Source organism: Pelodiscus sinensis, chromosome 1 (genome assembly GCF_049634645.1).
Source record: "Pelodiscus sinensis isolate JC-2024 chromosome 1, ASM4963464v1, whole genome shotgun sequence".
Classification (NCBI taxonomy): Eukaryota; Metazoa; Chordata; order Testudines; family Trionychidae; genus Pelodiscus; species Pelodiscus sinensis.
This window is the reverse complement of record NC_134711.1, coordinates 3,372,917-3,392,188: the sequence shown is the minus strand read 5'-3', so window position 1 is coordinate 3,392,188 and position 19,272 is coordinate 3,372,917. Positions and strand designations below refer to the sequence as shown.

Below are 19,272 nucleotides of genomic sequence, written 5' to 3'. Positions count from 1 at the left end.
AAAACCATTCCCAGGCAGGGGGCAGGAATCTGCCCTACGGACACTTAGGAGGATAACAGTCTTTTTAACCAGCAGTAGTCACGCTGCATGCAGATGACTGTGTTTAACTGAGGCTTCTTACCAGCTGTGGTCATTTGAATGAGTAAAACCCCCTCATTTTAATAAAAAAGTAAAATACTTTGGATGTTTATAGCTTGTGGGTTTCATTCTGCTTTCCCACTGTTGAAGATGAAACTCCAGTGAGACAAAGAAGCTATTCTGACGCTAGCAGGAGGACTCTAAACTAACCCTTTCTGTGCAGTGTTCGCTCCAGGACTTTACAGGGATCTGTGCATTTGGCCCTCTCATTTCAACAAAATACATGAGCACTACCTGGGCCAAGCGCGTCCTCTGCTGTTTGAACCGACTGTTTCCAGCTTGCTTGTCTGCGTAACAGGGCAAGAGTTTTCCATCAAATACAAGCAGTAGAAAATGCTGTAGTGAATCCTAATAGAAAATATAAGGACAACAAATCTTATGTAAGAAGCTCTTTGACAATCCTCGATTAAATGTCATTTACCTCCCTCTGCCCTTGTCTTATTTCGAAAACGGGGCGCTTTTTCGAGAGATCCTGTAAACCTCAAAAAAATGAAGTTTACAGCATCTTTCGAAAAAGCGCCCCATTTTTGAAAGAACTGCATCTGGACTGCGGCTTCAATTTCGAAAGAGCGCTTTTTCGAAAGAGCGCCATTACGTGATTACGCAAATGAAGCACAGAATATTTAAATCCCAGCTTCATTTGCACTTTCAAAGTGCTTCATTTACATCCCTCTGCTGACAGAGGGATGTAGTCTAGATATAGCCAATAAGAGACAACTTTATTTAAAGTGCTGTTATAGTCTGAAAAGTGATGTAAAAGCGGCATGGAGGTAGTCCTTGTTTACTGCTCTCATGGATCCAAGACACAGTTTGCACATCTTGTTTAAAAAAAAAAATTCTTCATAACCATCCACTCCACAGACACAACCTGGAATCGGAGAATTGAGCTGGGTCCTTTCCTTCTTCTAGATCGAGGTTTCCCAACCTATGGGTCACTATTACATTTCAAAAGGGTCACCAGGTGTCTCCCCAGCTGGCTCTTAAGGAGCCACTCTCACATCTTTTTAATTGCCCTGGGTCACCGAGTCTTCCCGAATTGTCAAAATGGGTCCCCATCTGGAAAAGGTTGGAAACCGCTGTTCTAGATCAACACCTGTAATAAATATTCTGCAACCGGAGCTAGGGATGTCAAATCCCATTTATTCAGGTAACCAGTTAAACATTACATTTAACTAGTTAACCAGATCCCATGGGTGGGGGGGGGCACTGCTCTGGGCCTGCCGCACCACGGGCTGTTCTGGCCAGGTCGATCTTGCTGCAGGTGGGGGCTGCTTGGACCAGGGCAAGCCTGTTGTACCATGCTGCAGGTAGGGGCTGTTCCCGTCATGCTGGGCCCATGGTGCCATACTGCATCACAGGCAGGCAGGCTCGGCTGGGTTGGAACCCAGCTCTTTGTGTGGTGGGCCCAGCTGAGCTGCCGGTTAACTGGTAACCATCACCTGGATAGGGTTATACTTACGGTTTAACTGATGCATCCCTAACCGGAGCCTAATTAATCACCCTAGTGCGGATATCGGACTCATGAGAGAATCAAATCACTCGGAACAATCACAGATAGCACTTTCCATTATGTCTACATGCTGCTTTGGTTAACAAATTCACCCTCACGACACTCATGGAAGGGGGATTTGAAAGTACAGAGACGTGAAGTGACTTGTCTAAGACTACAGGGTGAGTCAAAGAGTGGATTGAAACTCATAAATCCCCTCAGAATCTCGCTGCTTCCCAGAGCCGGGTCAGTTCTGCTCTGGTTGCTTTCAGAACTGGGATACACAACTAGGACTCCAAACGCACACAGGCAGTTGAACTGCTGGGTAGGGAATTATTTGCTTTATACAGTCACTTTTCTGAAAAATAATGGCCCTTAAAAACACCTTGAACTACAGTACTGAGATACGGGAGAAGTTCAGCAGGGGCCAAGTTCAGCAGGGGCTCTCAATAAACAAGTATTCCCGCTTCAGGTTTTCACTGTGAGGGCCAAGAGTCTCTCCCTCCTCACCTGTTACTGATACTGATGCCCTTCTCTCTCATGGCATTCAGCAGCATGGCCATGCAGTACAAGGTCTCAGTGACGTCCAGGAATGAAAGGGTAGAGGTTGGTCTCCTAAGACAAGCCATCAGCTTCTGGATGTCACGCACGCTGTCGGAGAACAGCACGATCGCTGCCATCACGGCCCACGCGTTCACAGCCTGGACAGAGCGATGGCACAAAGATGAATGGAGAGAACTGAGAGGACGACACGGTTTGTCTGTTTAAAGTATCGTGGGGGAAGTGGGGTGGGAGAGAGGTAGGCCTTGTTGAAAGATCTCTGTGATCATTAACAGCCTCATTAACAAATTTCAGCCAATTCCCTCTCTTATTTCCCATTTCCACTAACAAATGCTTTTCCTCAGGAAAACCCTTTATGCCCACTACTCCAGACGCGGCCCACAAAGTAAACTGTCAGAGAACCCCTAGCCCAAGAAACGTTTCACCTACCCCCACGGTACCCTCCAAATCAGGCAGTCTCTTGATGATGCATATTTCTGCCTTGGGAAACAGAGGGTGTGATTTCAAGCACCTCAGAACCGCCGCAGGATCCGTTCTCCGGTCAGCGTTGGAGGCAGCTATATATCTGTGCAGAAAGTGCCCAAGAGACAAGAATTGAAAGTGAGGTCATTTGCCACTCCATTATGCTTGCCCTGTTGTCTACCCCAGTGCTTCTTAACCTTTTTTTATATTAAGTACCTCTTTTAAAAAAAATTGTAAGTACCCCCAACACCTACAATTTTCACACACACATTTTTTCTACAACTGCAACACATGTGTTTAAATGACTTAATCGTAGCCAGGCAGGCGATGACATTTGTGGGTGTAAAAAGTGCAAAAATAATAAAGCGCTGCAAAACTTAAAACAAAAATTCAGTTTTCTCCGAGTTTCAGTTGTGTTGACGTGCCCCCCCAGACTTCTCTCAAGTACCCCTAAGGGTACTTGTACCACTGGTTGAGAAACACTGGTCTACCCCACGTATCCTACGGTGTGCAATCCTGCTAGGGACTAAGTGCTCTGGCTCTGAGCTAGCAAAGCACCTAACCCTCTTCCTAGTCTCACGGACTCAAAGTTAAGTGAAGTACGAGCTTAAGAACTTTGCTGGATTGGGGCCCTGAATTGTAAACTCTCCAAAGCAGGGACTGGCTCTTTCTCCAAGTTGCACACTTCGGACACTACAGGAGTACAAACAACAGCTTAAGTAACATCAGTGTTCTGGAAGAGGTAAAGACCCCCAGTATCAAGGCAATGATCATCCCTCAGCAACTTCGCTGGACTGGCCCTGTTGTTCGGATGCCAGACCATCGCCTCCCGGATCAGGTCCTGTTGTCTCAGCTGAAAGGAGGATACCGTCACGTGGGACGACAATGGAAGCGTTATAAGGACTTGCTAAAGAAGAATTTCAAGAAGTGCAACGTTGACAGGTGGGAGATAGTCGCCCAGCATCGCTCAAACTGGAGAGAAGTCCTACGCAATGGCACTCTGCATTTTGAATTTGCCCACCGACATTCTGAGGAGAAGAGGTGCAGAAGGGGAGCCAGGCTACTAGTCATGGTCAGCAGCCTCCTGCTGTACCTGGAAACCTCCATCCCCACTGTAACCGAACTCACGGTTCAAGGATTGGCCTTATCAGCCACCTGAGGGTCCACAACTCCCATGGAAAAGGATTATCCTCGGCAACGAGCGATCGCCGATCATCACTGCAAATAATAACGTGCAAGGAACGGAGATGATGAGAGGGAGCGGTGAACCTCAGAGCTATCACTGTTCATATCGAGGGGGATCAGCTCTTTTTCACACTAGGTTTTTCACATCTTAAAAAACCTAACAACAGAACTTCTGACCCCCTTTGCCTCTCCCACGTCCTTCTCCCTTTCATCGCTATCCTGACTGAATGCACAGTTTACAATCACAGTCCAGAGCTCTTCTCCTTCACCCTCTACAATCTGGCTTCAGGTCCAGACACTCCGCTGAAACCACTCTCGCCGAAGTCTTTAAAGACCGAGACAAAGCTCAGATCTGGTACTGCATTCTCACTCTCTTTGCCTGTCAGCTGCCTTGGACACCACTGACCACGGTCTTCATCTTGCAATCATGACTTCTGTGTCTGTCCTCGCCCGGTTCCCCTCCTCCTCCAATCGTTCCTTCAGTGTAGCCTTCGAAGGAGTCTCCTCAGCCCACCTCCAACTTCTTGGGTGGTGGGGGTGTTCCACAGCGGTCTGTCTGCCCCTCGACTTTATCTCTGGATAATCTCATGCACAACAGCAAGTTGAGACACCATCTCTATGCTGATGACTCTGCAATCTACCTCTCCGCTGCAGACCTGCCTCTTTTTGTCCCATCATGGCCTATCTCTGACATCTCCCTGTGGATGTCCAGCCATCAGCTAAAACTCAGCATCGCTAAAACAGAGCTCTTTCTCTTCCCATCACACCCTCCCTGATGCCCCCAGTGATTGAGAAAAAGAGGTAACTCAAGGTGGATAAAAACTGATGATTAAAAAAAAAAACAATAAAACTAATTTGTTTATTTAAATTAAATGCAAGCTTTTAAAAAGTAGTTATGTTTAAATTTGAAATTGACAAACTATGTTAAGACCTACATTTATTATAACCTATTAAAATCACTTACATTAAATACAAAATATAATATTAAGCAGAAAACTTTGCTGCCCAGTGTCAAAGTCAAACCACTGAACTGGTCACACAGTCACTGGCTAAGCACCTGGAATCCGAGCTTGTTGAAGTGCTAACTCAGCTTTTGACAGCAGTAACATCTTTTACAGGTGCAGAGAAAATATTTTCTTCATATCGGTTATTAAACTAGTTCAATTCACTGATTCAAAGGTAGTTGATTCAAAGCTAAGAAACCAATGGGAGTTGAAAAAGTAGGAAAGCTTGTTTTCCTCTTCCACTCTACTAACAAGAACTGTGTGTTAGAGGATGAGATCTACTAGTTTCAAAATACTGAAGGATGTGACCAGAAACAATCAATTCAATCTGGTCATGACAGTTCATACTTCCTTTGTTTAATAAATCGTTAATTTTTTAAATGCAAAATATGTTTTGATAAACATTCTTATTATGTATCCAGAACATTTAAAATACAAAAAATGAAATGCTGTTTGTGCTGTTTTAATTGAATTTGAGTTTCCATCCATGAGTTTGACAAACATTCCAAGTAAAATATTAATAATCGAATAGGAAATGCATCTTTCACCCTTTATTAATATGATAATATAAAAGTTAAGAATGAATAAATGTTAAGATAAGCTACATAATTGCTTAAATAAATGTGCATAGATACAGTATATCAAGACTAGCAAAAAGCAGCACCAAGTTTAGTGTGAAGATTATATTTAGTTGCCAATCAACCTGTTTTAATGGCTAGTGTTAGTTAAAATTATTAAGTGTTTAGTACATAATTAACACTTAGGATTCTGGACCAGCCCTAAACAGTAATGCCCAATTGGTTGGTGTATCTGTCTAGTTTGTTGTTCAGTAGTTTACAGATTATCAGCGTAGGAGCATCCACTTTTGCTCAAGAAAATGCAAATGCAAAGCATGATTGAAACGGATTATTTAAATCAAGGCTTGCTCCTTGCTGGTTTAAATCATTATTAAAATTGGAGACAAATTGCTTTGATTTAAAATCAGTGCTTCCTGTTGTACCACCACCACTGTGCCTGTGCCTCAGACCTCTCTCTAGGTCCTCAGATCCAGGCTGTATTTAAATCTTGCAGACTCTTTAGGCATAACATCCTTAACATACGGTCTTATCCATCCACACAGCTCATACTCTCCTCATCTCAGGTCTCAGTTTCTGCAACATCCTTCCCTCTGGCCTAGACAAATGCACTCTTGCCCTGCTGACACCCATTCAGAACGGTTCCGCGAAGATAATTTTCCTAGTCAATTGCTTGAATCATGTCAATCCTCTCTTTGCAGCACTTCACGGGCTCCCCGTTCTCTACTGCATCAAACATTAGCTATCAGTTTTGCTCTCAAGGATGCTCCCCCCCACGCCGACCTATTTCTCCGCCCTGCGTATCAACTCTCATTTGCTATCCAGATGTCAGCCTTCACCTTTGATTGGCCCTTGATGCCAACCTCTCTTGCCCACTTGTTAAAATTTCCCCATGCTGCTCCTCACACTTGGGAGGAGCTCCCAGCAAACACGTGCAAAGCTAACTGATTATCTTCTGTGTGAATCCCGGGGCCAGCAAGAAGACCCACCGGCTCTGGGCTGCACATGAGACCCAGCTTTGAAATGAACAAGAGTCCCCAGTGGGGGCTCTTGTGCATTTCAAAGCGGCAGCGCAGCATGGAGCCCAGGGTCAATAGAGGTCAGAGTCGCCCGCTGACCCCAGGCTCCATGCTGCACTGCCGCTTTGAAATGCCATGTGCAGCCGGGATCAGCTGGGGACTCCCCCACCTGATTCTGGGTTCCACCGAAATGCTGCGCTGGAGCCCAGGATCAGCTAGGGAGTCCCCAGCTGACCCTGGGCTCCACGCATCCAGCGCTGCTCAGCTGATCCCGGGTTCTGGGGAAATGCTGCGCAGAAACCGTGGTCATTTGGGGAGTCCCCAGCTGATCCCAGGCTCCGTGAAGCATTTCAGCAAAACCTGGCATCAGCTGGGGACTCCCCAGGTGACCGCAAGTTCCGTGTGGCATTTCTCCAGAACCGGGAGTCAGCTGGGAACTCTCCAGCTGATCCCAGTTTCTGCGGAAATGCCGCGCTGGAGCCCGGGATCAGCTGGGGAGTCCCCAGCGGACCCTGGGCTCTACGTGCACCGTGCCACTTTGAAACACCAAGGAGGCGTTTCAAAGGGGCAGTGTCGTACAGCTAAGCTGGGACTTTGAATGCTGCCTCGGTGCCCCTTTGAATGCTGCCTCGGTGTTTCAAAGCAGCAGCGCCACACAGCTTTCAAGTACCCCTTCTTCCCCCCCGCCGCTTTGCTGCCTCTATCTGATAGAGGCAGCAAGTGGGGGGGAGGGAGAAGGGAAAATCGACTAGTCAACTGACTATCTGATAAGCATTTGTTTATCGCATTTTTGCCTAGTCTTTAACATCCCTAGTTTGGGGCAGGAACTGTGCTTTTATTCTGGGTTTGTATAGCACCCAGCACAATGGGGTCTTGTACCACAACTGGGGTTCCCATGCCCCGCTGAAATAAATAACAGTATCCAGAAAACTGAATGATTTGGGAATTTAGAGCATTTTATGGCATAAAATCTTTAGCTGTTAAGGCGTCAGAGTAAAGGGAAATGGGAACAGATTTTGGGATGGGGGGAGGAAAAATCATATAATCATCATATAAACAGGACTTGTGTGGAGAAAGTGAATAAGGAAAAATTATTTACTTGCTCCCATAACACAAGAACTAGAGGGTCACCAAATGAAATCAATAGGTAGCAAGTTTAAAACAAAGAAAAGGAAGTATGTATTCACACAACACACAGTCAAACTCGCCAGAGGATGTTGTGAAGCCCAAGACTATAACAGGGTTCAAAAAAGAGCTAGATAAATTCATGGAGGTTAGGTCCATCAATGGTTATTAGCAGGGCTTGCCGAACCGTGGCAAGCTCTGCTCGCCAGCCGTGCTGTCCGGCGATCTGCGCATGCGCAGATCGCCCGAACCCGGCTCTTCCGGGTTACAATCTACTCAGGCGAGTAGATTGTATTATTTGTCAAGCCCTGGTTATTAGCCAGGATGGGTAGGAATGGGGTCCCTGGCCTCTGTTTGTCAGTCTGGGAATGGGTGACAAAGGTGGGATTGCTGGATGATTCCCTGTTCCGTTCATTCCCTCTGGGGAGACCTAGCATTGGCCACTGTGGGAAGACAGGATATTGGGTTAATTGGACCTTTGGTCTGACCCAGTCTGGCAGTTCTTATGTTCTTAAGGAAGAAGGCATTTTTTTGCCTAACCCAAAAGGCCCACTGATCATTTTTAATTCTGATAACTAATTAAGATTGTCAACGATCCTGGAGACTCCCGGAATTGGCATCAATCTCCCAGTGACTACAGAAATTAATCCTGGAGATTTTAATGGGATATTTTAAGAAAAAGACATTACCTCATGTTGGGGGCAAAAAAAAAAATACAACTATAGTCAGAGTTGGCAATCCTATAAGTAAGTCCTCTTCTCACCACCCCACTCATGCAGGGGGAAGATGCGTGACAGGAAATTAATCATTTCTTTCTTGGCAAAGCACAGCACAAAATGGAGACAAACCTACAGAGCCCGCCAACAGGGCAAAGCACTGGACTGTTCCTCCGATCCATTGACGTACAACTGTAAAGTCACACAAAGAAACAGACTCACCTTATAAACCCCAGCAGGCACTGATCCTGCTCTTGGGTTATTCCATAACGATCCAGAATCCATTCTACTGTGAGCAGAGCGTGGGCCTCCTTCCTGAGGTACTGATGGTACAGCTTTTTCCATGGGATAAACTAAAATGCAAATCAATGCCTCCATCTGAACAACTCCTTTCAACCGCAAACATTGTATAAATAAGCAGCAGCATCGCTCCTGGGGGAGTTATGTAATCTCACTTTGGCAAGACCCAGCAGGTCGATAAAAAGCAGCAGCTAGCTCAGGATGCGAAAAGAAGATGAAGAAAAAGGAGAGGTGGAAGAGAAAAGAGTGAAAATTCCTGCTCCATACAGTCTGAGGACTTGTCAATGGAAGGCTTTTCTCTATTTCTCACTATCCCTATCTTAACCACACAGGTGAAACACCAGCGCTGCCAAGAAGCGATCGGCCACCAGCATTTTTAACAGTGTCACTCAGACCTACTTTGACTAGGGTTGCCAGGTCTCTGGTGTTCACCCAGCCAGTCCAGTATTTTCGGCTCCTGTCCGGTAAAAAATTCAGAGAATACCGGACACCTGAGATGTCTGGTATTTTCTGAATTTTTTCCCGGCCAGAAGGCAAAAATGCTGGGCACCTGGCAACCCTACACACACTCGGCACCCCCCCTCGAATTCCCCCCAGCCCCCAACACTCCCAGTCACCATGCCTACTCGGTTCCCCAAGGCTGCCAGCACAAAATGGCTGCAGGCCAAAACACCTAGGGGAATGCTTTCCCCTGGGTCTTAGGGCTCAACCTCTCCCCGTTGCTATCCCCTTTTTTGGCATAATAAGTCCTTGGAGTCCTTTTTTTTTTTTCCCCCCTCAACAACATTGGTCTCCCCACCCCCCTCCTTTTTCTCCCCTTCAACAGAATTTTTTCCCGGTGTTTTTTTTTTTGGGGGGGGGGGGAGGAGAAGGGGGTTGGTATTTTTGTTTCTACCATCTGGCAACCGTAACTTTGACTACGATTAGAAAAGCCCAGTGCTTCAGACATCCTGCCGGCTCCGTGGAGCCTGTCCACACAAGCCCTCCCACTATAGTGACCCTCGAGGACTAAGAGCTAGGCATTTCGTACCGCCTCCAAAAGTTCATGGCTATGGAGTATTTGTATTGTGCACGGGCACGCTACACATGGAACCGGGCACCAGCGGGAGTGTTGCTGTGCAAACAAAGAACTAGAAGACGGCCCCCTGCCTCCAAAGGCAAACACCTTAAGGTCAGACAAGTGGTGACAGGTCGATGTAGCAAGAACAAAAGAACTCTAACAAGGCGGGGGAGAAGCTGATAGCTCCAGGTCGAAAAGAAACGCTGTCTAGATGCAGTTATTTCGAAAGAAACCCCTTCTTTCGAAATTACCCTTAAATCTCATTTTATAAGGAGTAAGGGTAATTTCGAAAGAAGGGTTTTCTTTCGAAATAACCGCATCTAGACAGCGTTTCTTTTTTTGAAATAGGGTATTTCGAAAAAGCAACCGGACGCAATTATGCAAATGAAGTGCGGGAAATTCAAATCCGCACTTCATTTGCGATTTCGTTCGTCTGCATTTGCATTCCTCTCTCGAAAGAGGAATGCAATGTAGACATACCCTTAGTCTAGAAGGTGCCACAGGACACCTCGTCGTTTTTGCAGATTCAGACTAACATGGCTACCCCTCTGATACTTGTCACTTGGATCGATCTGTCATCACTTGCAACTACTTTTTATACCTCATAAAATCACCTTTGTTTATTATCTAACCCAGAGCACATAACTGGTACCTGGGGGAGGGGACAAGAGCACATAACTGGTACCTGGGGGAGGGACAACAGCTGTGCAGCTCTTTCATTAATAAAGGGAGTGAACTTTATGAGCTTTCTCTTACACAGAATCAGATGGATTTATCTGGGGGCTGACCCCATCCAGGCTGTGCACCTGGGTGCTGTCAAGGCCCTGTAGCAGCCTTCCCAAAACTGAGCTGTTCTCAGTGTCTGTGTTACTGTGCTTGGAGCTATTATCCCAATTCGGTGCCTTTCTGGGGGCGACCAGAGCTTCTGGTTTAACAGGACAGGGTAGCGGGATGCTTCAGAGGGCAGGCAGGTGGACTCAGTATATATTACAGCATCAAAGGGAACACCGGGACCCAACCCGTCACACTCACACCAGAGAACACATGAAGGTAATGGTTCAAAAATATAATTGGTGGCCACTGAAAACTGGAGTCACTGATGGCGTGGAGGTGGGGGGAAGGGAATTGAGGATGTCCAGCGTCATCTAGCAGACCCTCCGCACCCCATAGACAAGGCTCCACACAAGAATGACATAAGGGAGGGTCTGGCGATTACTAATAGGACAGGTAAGTGGAAGAAGCAAATTCAAACACAGATGCAGACTCAAGGGCTGGAGCATCCATGGGGAAAAACTGGTGGGTGCCAAGTTCCCCTTCCCCCCTCATCAGCTGTCCTGCCCACTGATGGGCACCTCCTCCTCCTCCCCCATCCCACTGCAATCAGCTGTTCTGCAGCATTTGGGAGGCTCTGGGGAGAGGAGCAAGGACACGGCGTGCTTAGGCGAGGGGGCAGAACTGGGTGGAAGAGACAGAGCAGGGGTGGAGCGGAGGTAGAAAGAGGCAGAGTGAGGCTGGGGCACTGGGGGGAAGGAGTGGAGTTGGGGGGGGGGTTGGGACACAGCCAGGGGTCAAGCTCCCATCTGGCACTTTTAAAAGTCGGTGCCTCTGGATTCAAAAGGAGGAAAGAGAGAGGTCACTGAGTTAACCAGGAGAGAGAGAACGTTCCTGGGTTAAACTGTACAACACTCTCACCTTTGGATCACTGACAATCTCTCTCCAGCGATGGCACACCAAGCTCAGGTTCAGACAGAGATCAGTCACAGGGAGGAAAGCAAAGATAATGCTTAGGACTTCACTGGGCAGCTGATCAATGTGTCCCTGGGGTTCTTTACCGCAGGACGTTCCTAGAAGCCCAAACCATGCATCAGGAATTGGATCAATTTCTAGGAAATCAATTTCTATGACATCAGGGTCTTGTTTGATTTCTGGGTGCCCTGGAGAATACTTGCGGGTACTGTCCGTCGCAGGCTTTTTATCAGTCCCAGCACGTTTACTGGATCCCGTAGAATAGCTGGCAGCTGCTTCTGAGAAGTGAGGTCGTTTTCTAGAGGCCGCAGGATCCCAGGGAGCTGGGTTAGTGTCCCCCTCGCATTCAAGCGGGGCACAGTGATCCTCCAAAAAATCGTCCATGAAGAAGGAATCCAATGACTCTTCTTTGACTTCATTGCTTATTGCGGTGTTGTTACCGGTGCTTTGTGTCTGAGTGACTTTGAAGTAATCAGTGATGCTCCTCTGATGACCCTGCCCTACAGCAAAGACAAGAAGAAAGAACATAAGTAAAATGTGGCATCCTCTGGGTGCCCAACACCTGAAAGCCTGCAAGAGTCTTTAAAAACAAACAAGGCAACCTGTTAACACCCTGCTACCACCACCGCAATGATCTTTGCATACATATCGATAAATAGAAAGAAATCTGTGAATTCTACTTCACAATAATGATTTCCTCAGAGCTGACAAACACAATAGCATAAGGAAGGAAGCTGAGAGGTATGAGGGTAACTAAAACTACTGTGGAATAGTGATAGAAATGTAGCCGTGTTAGTCTGGGGTAGCTGAAGCAAAATGCAGGACAATGTAGCACTTTAAAGACTAACAAGATGGTTTATTAGATGATGAGCTTTCGTGGGCCAGACCCACTTCCTCAGATCAAATAGTGGAAGAAAATAGTCACAACGATATATGCCAAAGGATACAATTAAAAAAAATGAACACATATGAAAAGGACAAATCACATTTCAGAACAGGAGGGGGATGCGGGTGGGGTGGGGAAGGAAGGAAGGTAAGTGTCTGTGAATTGATGATATTAGAGGTGGGGAGAGTGGAATGTCTGTGAGCTAATGGTATTAGAGGTGATAATTGGGGAAGCTATCTTGGTAATGGGTAAGATAGTTTGAGTGTTTGTTCATTCCTTCCCGGAGAGTGTCGAATTTTAACATGAATGACAGTTCAGAGGATTCCCTTTCAAGTGCAGATTTAAAAGGTCTTTGTAGCAGAATGCAGGTGGTTAAGTCATTGAGAGAGTGTCCTTTCTGGTTAAAATGGCAAGAAACTGTTTTTTCTTTGTGATCTTGTCTGATATCTGTTTTGTGGGCATTAATCCTTTGGCGAAGTGTCTGAGATGTTTGTCCAATGTACATAGCAGACGGACACTTTCGGCACATGATAGCATAAATTATATTTCTGGATGCGCAGGAATATGTGTTCTTGATCTTATAACTCACTTGGTTAGGTCCAATAATGGTATCAGCAGAATTAATATGTGGACAAAGCTGGCAACGGGGTTTGTTGCAAGGGAAGGTACCAGGGTTGGTATTAGTGTGGTATGTCCTGTGGTTATTGGTAAGAATCATCTTGAGGTTAGGTGGTTGTCTATAGGAGACTATGGGTCTGTCTCCCAGAGCCTCTTGGAGTATGGTATCCTGTTCCAGTATAGGCTGTAGTTTATTGATAATGTGTTGGACAGGTTTAAGTTGGGGGTTGTAGGTGATGACAAATGGTGTTCTATTGTTGGTTTTCTTGGGTCTGTCTTGAAGTAGATAGTTTCTAGGTATTAGTCTGGCTCTTTCAATTTGCTTTTTTATTTCTCCGGGTGGGTAGTTGAGGTTTATAAATGCTTGGTAGAGATCCTGAAGCTTCTGGTCTCTGTCAGTGGGATTAGAGCAGATGCGGTTGTATCGAAGGGCTTGGCTATAGACGATGGATCGTGTGGTGTATTCTGGATGGGAGCTGGAAGCATGTAGGTAACTGTATGAGTCGGTGGGTTTTCTGTAGAGAGTGGTGTCTAATTTTCCATTGTTGATTTGTACTGTGGTGTCCAGGAAATGGATCTCTCGTGTAGAATGGTCCAGGCTGAGGTTGACGGTGGGGTGTAGGTTGTTGAAATCTCTGTGGAATGTCTCCAGTGTTTCTTGGCCATGCGTCCAGATCATAAAGATGTCACGAGAGATCCACTTCCTGGACACCACAGTACAAATCAACAATCCCACTCACAGACATCCCACTCTCCCCACCTCTAATATCATCAATTCACAGACACTTACCTTCCTTCCTTCCCCCTCTCCCCTACCTGCATCCCCCTCCTGTTCTGAAATGTGATTTGTCCTTTTCTTATGTGTTCATTTTTTTTAATTGTATCCTTTGGTATATATGGTTGTGACTATTTTCTTCCACTATTTGATCTGAGGAAGTGGGTCCGGCCCACGAAAGCTCATCATCTAATAAACCATCTTGTTAGTCTTTAAAGTGCTACATTGTCCTGCATTTTGCTAAAACTACTGTGGTCACTCTCTGAGATTAGCAATAATGCTCTGCCGACTGCAGTTTCAGAATCCACCAGTGGCTGGATGTGAGGACTGTCGACTCAGGGTTTTGAGCTGTGATTTTCACGTGATGCAGGAAACTGTTTAAAGCTTCAGACTTCAGCCTAGGGCAGCAGGGCTCTGGTTTAGAAAAACTGTCAGCGTGGCCACATTCTGAGGCCACCAAAAATTGCTGTGAGGACTCAGGCCCTACATGGAACAGCCCTTAAAAACTTACTGACATTTTAGAAAGAGAGATCAACATGAAAGAAAAGAGTTAAAGTTATTTATTATCAGCCCAATTAATTTTGACAGCAAAAAGACCATTGCACATAAGTGAAACTGAAAGTCTACAATGGACTCTCAGCAGCCCCTCCTTTTCACTGATATAGCAACCTACACTAATCACCATTAAGGTTACCAGGTAGACCCCGCCGAAAAACCGGACACACTTGATCATGGGCGGGGGGGGGGGGGGAGGGGCTGGCCGGGAGGGGAGTGGGGCAGGAAGCAGAGCTGGCGGGGGGGGGGGGGGGGGGGGGGGGGAGTCCGGGGGCCACAAGGCTAGCTGGGAGGAAGGGGGGATGGGACGGGAAGCAGAGCTGGGGAGGGTCGGGGAACGCAGGGCTGGACGGAAGGAGGGGGTGGGGGGGCTCAGAGGAAGGGGGTGGGAAGCGGAGCTGGCGCGGGTGGTGCTGTCACTGGCCGCAGCCGGAGTCCAAGAGGCCGCGCCCCTGGCAGGCGCTCCCTCGAGTTGCTCGTAGAAGCCGGGCGGAGGCGGGGGGAGAGGCTGGGAGCCACTCCCCCTGCCCAGCTTCTGCACACAACCAGAGGCTCTCAACCAATTGTAGCCCTGCCTCCCAGTCAATCCCTGGTCCCTGCCAGACTTCCGTCCAGCACCCAGACGGGAATTCAGAAAATACCGGACATTGCACATGTCCGGTATTTTCTGAATTTTTCTACTGAACAGACGATGCAAATACCGGACTGTCCGGTAGAAAACTGGACACCTGGCAACCCTACTCACCATACTCAAGTCTGCAACTCACACAGCCATGCATTTTGTGCTTCCTAAATGTTTAACCAAGCGGCAACGCTGGAAAACCCAGGGCCAAATTTTTAAAAAGCAGTGAGTGATGCTGACAGCCTACATTGGCACGCCTTAAAGGGCCTGAGCGAAGCACCCAAAAGTGACTAATTTTCAAAACCAACTCAGCCGAAGATGTGCCTTCATAGCCAACGATGGAACTGAAGCGTGCTTCAGCGGTTAAGGCGTGGGACAGAGAATCGGGAGCCGTGAGTTCCAGTCCTGACTCAGTCACAGACTCTCCGACACTAAGGCACTCACTTCCCCTCAGCTCCCGAGGAAAATTTCTAAAAGTGCCAAAGTGACTTAGGAACCTCAGTCTCGCTTTCAAAAGCAACTTAGCCTCTCTTCAGGCTCCCAAGCCACTTTGGAAAAGGAAACGTGGGTGTTTGTGAAAATTGTACCTCATGTGTGGAAGATGGGCATAATAATTAGTTCCCTTCTTCACTGAGAGGCTGTGAGCATGTATTCGTTAATGCCATTAAGTGCACTGAAATCCCTGAATGGAAGCTGGTACAGAGTATTAGACAACAAACACCGAGAGATCTAATTAAATAAGAAGGCGTATTAAATAATGAATATGCAGGAGTGTCTCCATAAATGCGGGAACAAAATACAGGACTATGTAGCATTTTAAAGACTAACAAGATGGTTTATTAGGTGATGAGCTTTCGTGGGCCAGACCCACTTCCTCAGATCAAATAGTGGAAGAAAATTGTCACCGCCATATATACCAAAGGATACAAGTAAAAAAAAGTGAACACATATGAAAAGGACAAATCAAATTTCAGAACAGAAGGGGGATGGGGGGGAAGGTAAATGTCTGTGAGCTAATGATATTAGAGGTGATAATTGGGGAAGCTATCTTTGTAATGGGTAAGATAATTACAAAGATAGCTTCCCCAATTATCACCTCTAATATCATTAGCTCACAGACATTTACCTTCTCCCCCCCCCATCCCCCTTCTGTTCTGAAATTTGATTTGTCCTTTTCATATGTGTTCACTTTTTTTTAAATTGTATCCTTTGGTATATATGGTTGTGACAATTTTCTTCCACTATTTGATCTGAGGAAGTGGGTCTGGCCCACGAAAGCTCATCACCTAATAAACCATCTTGTTAGTCTTTAAAGTGCTACACCAGACTAACACGGCTACATTTCTATCACTATTCCATAAATGCGGATACTGCAGTATCTATTGCTTAGAGCTCCCATTGGCAGCAAGCAGGCTGGCCTACCGAGGCTGGTGTGCGCACTTCAGCTTTTCAAAGCTAGAGAAAGGCAGGGGGGATTTGAAGTTGGGGTAAAACAGGAGTTAACCCAGGCTTGGTGTAGGACTCACCCCTTCTTGGGAGGGGAAAAGACTCCTGACGCTGAGGCCAGGCCTACGCTGGCAGATAAAGTTGATGTAATATACGCAGTTCCAGCTATGACAACAGCATAGCTGGAGTCGACTTACCTTACACTGATTTTCTGGGGCAGCCCCACAGCAGAAGGTCAATGGGAGAAACGCTTCTATCAACTTCCCTTACTAGGAGTACTATGGTCAAAGGAGGCCCTCAGCTTTCGATTTAGTGGGTCTTTACTAGACTACAATATGGGTGATTACAATATGGATCAATCAACTTCTTTCCTTGTGGACAATTAGCCCTTTCCCGCTGCTCTTCCCTCTGTACCCGCTCATAGAAATTGGGGTTAAATTCTACTTGTTGCACAGAGTTGATATTAACATTTTCTCTCTCTCTCAGCTCTTAAACCTGTTTAGAAACACTCTACCTTCTTGTGATCTCTTGGTCCTGTATGTTGGGTAGAGGCCTCTGTTTAGATCTCTGCTCACTCGTCTTTGACTGAAAGGCTGTGTCAGGGAACAGGAGCCTTCTCTGCTCTGCCTGAAGGCTTCACAGTCGCTGGCGGTGAGGCGCTTTTGTTTAAATGGTTTCACTGTCACCAACGTGAAAAGCAAATTGCACGGTTGTTAATTCAATTACATTGATGTTTGTTTTCAAGTGACATGCTGTGCCTTTGGTACACACCTACAGCCAATTAGTTTCCTAGCTCTATGGGATGATCCCAACATTGAACCAATGTACCTTCTTTCAATTGCCTATGCAGAAATATATGCAGACCCCTGACGATATTCTGTAGAGTAAAATAAAACATCAAGACACTCTGTACTGTCCCAGACTAAGTTTACACAGTAACATCACTCTTGGTGTCTCATTCATCACCGTACAGAACTTTGGGGTATCCTCCAGTAAGCAATTGCTACGTCACTGTAGCACAGACAGCTACTGTAGTGACAGGAGTTTTGCCAGTGATGTAGTAAATTTGCCCCCAGGACAGGAAGTGGCTAGATCAATAGAAACAGACGTGTCCACACCTGGGTTTAGGTCAGTTTAACTCCATTTCTCAGAGCTGTGAGTTTTCTACACCTCTGAGCAACGTTTTGGGATCTGGTTACAATCGAAAAAATAATCTAATGTAGATGGGTTTTCAAGCCAATTGCACAAAAAAGCTAAAGCGTTGGACATGTCCAGACTAGGGATGTTAAAGACTAGTCAACTAGTCGACATCCTCCCCCTGCTGCAAAGGAGGGGGGACTTTATGAAACCCCAAGGCAGCCGCTGCACAACTGATACGTGGATCAGCTGTGTGGCGGCTGCCCCTTTAAAACACTGCCTCCGTGCATTTCAAAGGGGCAGCTGCTGTGGATTGAGAGTCCCCTGCTGACCACAGGCTCCATGACTTTGAAATGCACATTTCAAAGCAGGCATGCCCCAGAGTCAGCGGGATTTCCGCTGGCCCCAGGCTGTACAAGGAGTTCCGCATTCCTCCTTTGAAATGTAGAAGAGCCACTGCTGGGGCTCTTGTACATTTCAAAGGAGGAATGCGGAAGTGCCTGTCAACTAGTCAATTAACCGCATTTTAACATCCTTACTCCAGACTTGTTAAACTTCAGTCTACACTCAAAACTGCAAACTCGTAACTGGGCCCCTACTCAGATATATTTGCAGTGTAGCTCTTACCTCTACAGTTGTCAGTTAACTAGAAAATCTTGCGAGCAATATTTAAATGTTCTACTGTAAATGCATATGTGCAACAATACCATCTACTTTGATAATAGGGACTGGCAAGGATAGATAACTTAATGTCCAGCTATAGAATTATGAGTTAATGATCATGTGCAATAATCCTTCCAGATGCAGTAAAAGCCTCCAAGCCACACTGCTTACTTGGCTTCAGTTTTTAATCAGAGAATGATATCCCATACCAGAAACCATACCCAGGATATCCATGAAGCGAGTAAGTGCTTTTGGCTTCAATTAGCATCCAAAGGTCAAGTCATTTTCTTTCATGTCTTCCTCCCCTCAGAACTATTACATACACCACTAAGAGCTTTAGCAAAGACCCCTGGGGTATGTAATGCCTTATACAACCACCACTTTGCTGTCCCAAAACATACCAGAAGCAAATGTCTACAGAGGAAATATTTGCTCTTCAAGATGAGATCCTTTGAAAAAAATCCACTTAAAAATTATTTCTCTCTTATTAGGAGAGTAGACACAGAATTCAAATTGGGAAAAGGAACTAGTCCAACTTTAATCATTATTATCAATAAATCATAACCTATTTGCTTCAATGGTTCAAGATCTTAAATATCCCAGAGAACAGGATCAAGCGGCTACTTCTGCTTTGGCCATGACCTTGGGAACTCCACCCAGGGCATTAACTGCCTTTACCTGCCCATGCCTATTCCTGGCCCCCAATGCAAACCCACCCCAGATCCTACCCCTGGCCCCAAAGCAGAACCTGATCCCTGTCCCCAATGCGTAATACCCCTCTACCCCAATCCCCGCCCACAGTGCCCCCCAGGCCCAACCCTTCCCCTCAATACAGACCCCTCCCACCATCGACCCAGCCCCCTAGCCCCCACCCCAGTGAACACCCCCACCCCATGGAATGCTCCTGCCCCCAATGCGCCCCAGGCCCTAGCCCCGCCCCAATGCGCCCCAAGCCCCCCCCAATACGAGCCCCCTCTGGCCTAGCCCCGCCCCCAATGTGCCCCGATACCCTAGCCCCGCCCCCAATGCAATCCCAGGCCCTAGCCCCGCCCCACTACGGAGCCCCCTTAAACTGAAGCCCCGCCCCCAATGCGCCCCGAGCCCCCCATACGAGCCCCCTCCGGCCCAAGCCCCGCCCCCAAAGCACCCCGAGACCCTAGCCCCGCCCCCAATGCAATCCCAGACCCTAG

The 19,272-nt window shown here is 46.8% G+C and overlaps 1 protein-coding gene across 5 annotated transcripts in view; it reads right to left on the bottom strand.

Moving 5' to 3' along the window:
* Positions 1-19,272, bottom strand: part of FBH1 (F-box DNA helicase 1) — a 52,836-nt gene that overhangs the window by 33,089 nt on the left and 475 nt on the right. For 2 of the 5 annotated variants that reach the window (XM_075925131.1, XM_075925125.1), the window contains exons 2-7: positions 16,797-16,961; positions 11,327-11,880; positions 8,497-8,627; positions 2,618-2,753; positions 2,138-2,328; positions 373-486 (exon numbers count right to left, since the gene is read on the bottom strand). In XM_075925131.1, coding sequence (XP_075781246.1) covers positions 373-486; positions 2,138-2,328; positions 2,618-2,753; positions 8,497-8,627; positions 11,327-11,764 — 1,010 coding nt within the window. In that variant the 5' untranslated portion in view covers positions 11,765-11,880; positions 16,797-16,961. Of the gene's footprint in view, positions 1-372; positions 487-2,137; positions 2,329-2,617; positions 2,754-8,496; positions 8,628-11,326; positions 11,881-16,796; positions 16,962-18,303; positions 18,461-18,483; positions 18,809-19,272 lie in introns of those variants that run through there. The other 3 variants (XR_012902905.1, XM_075925133.1, XM_075925118.1) reach the window with 3 other exon arrangements.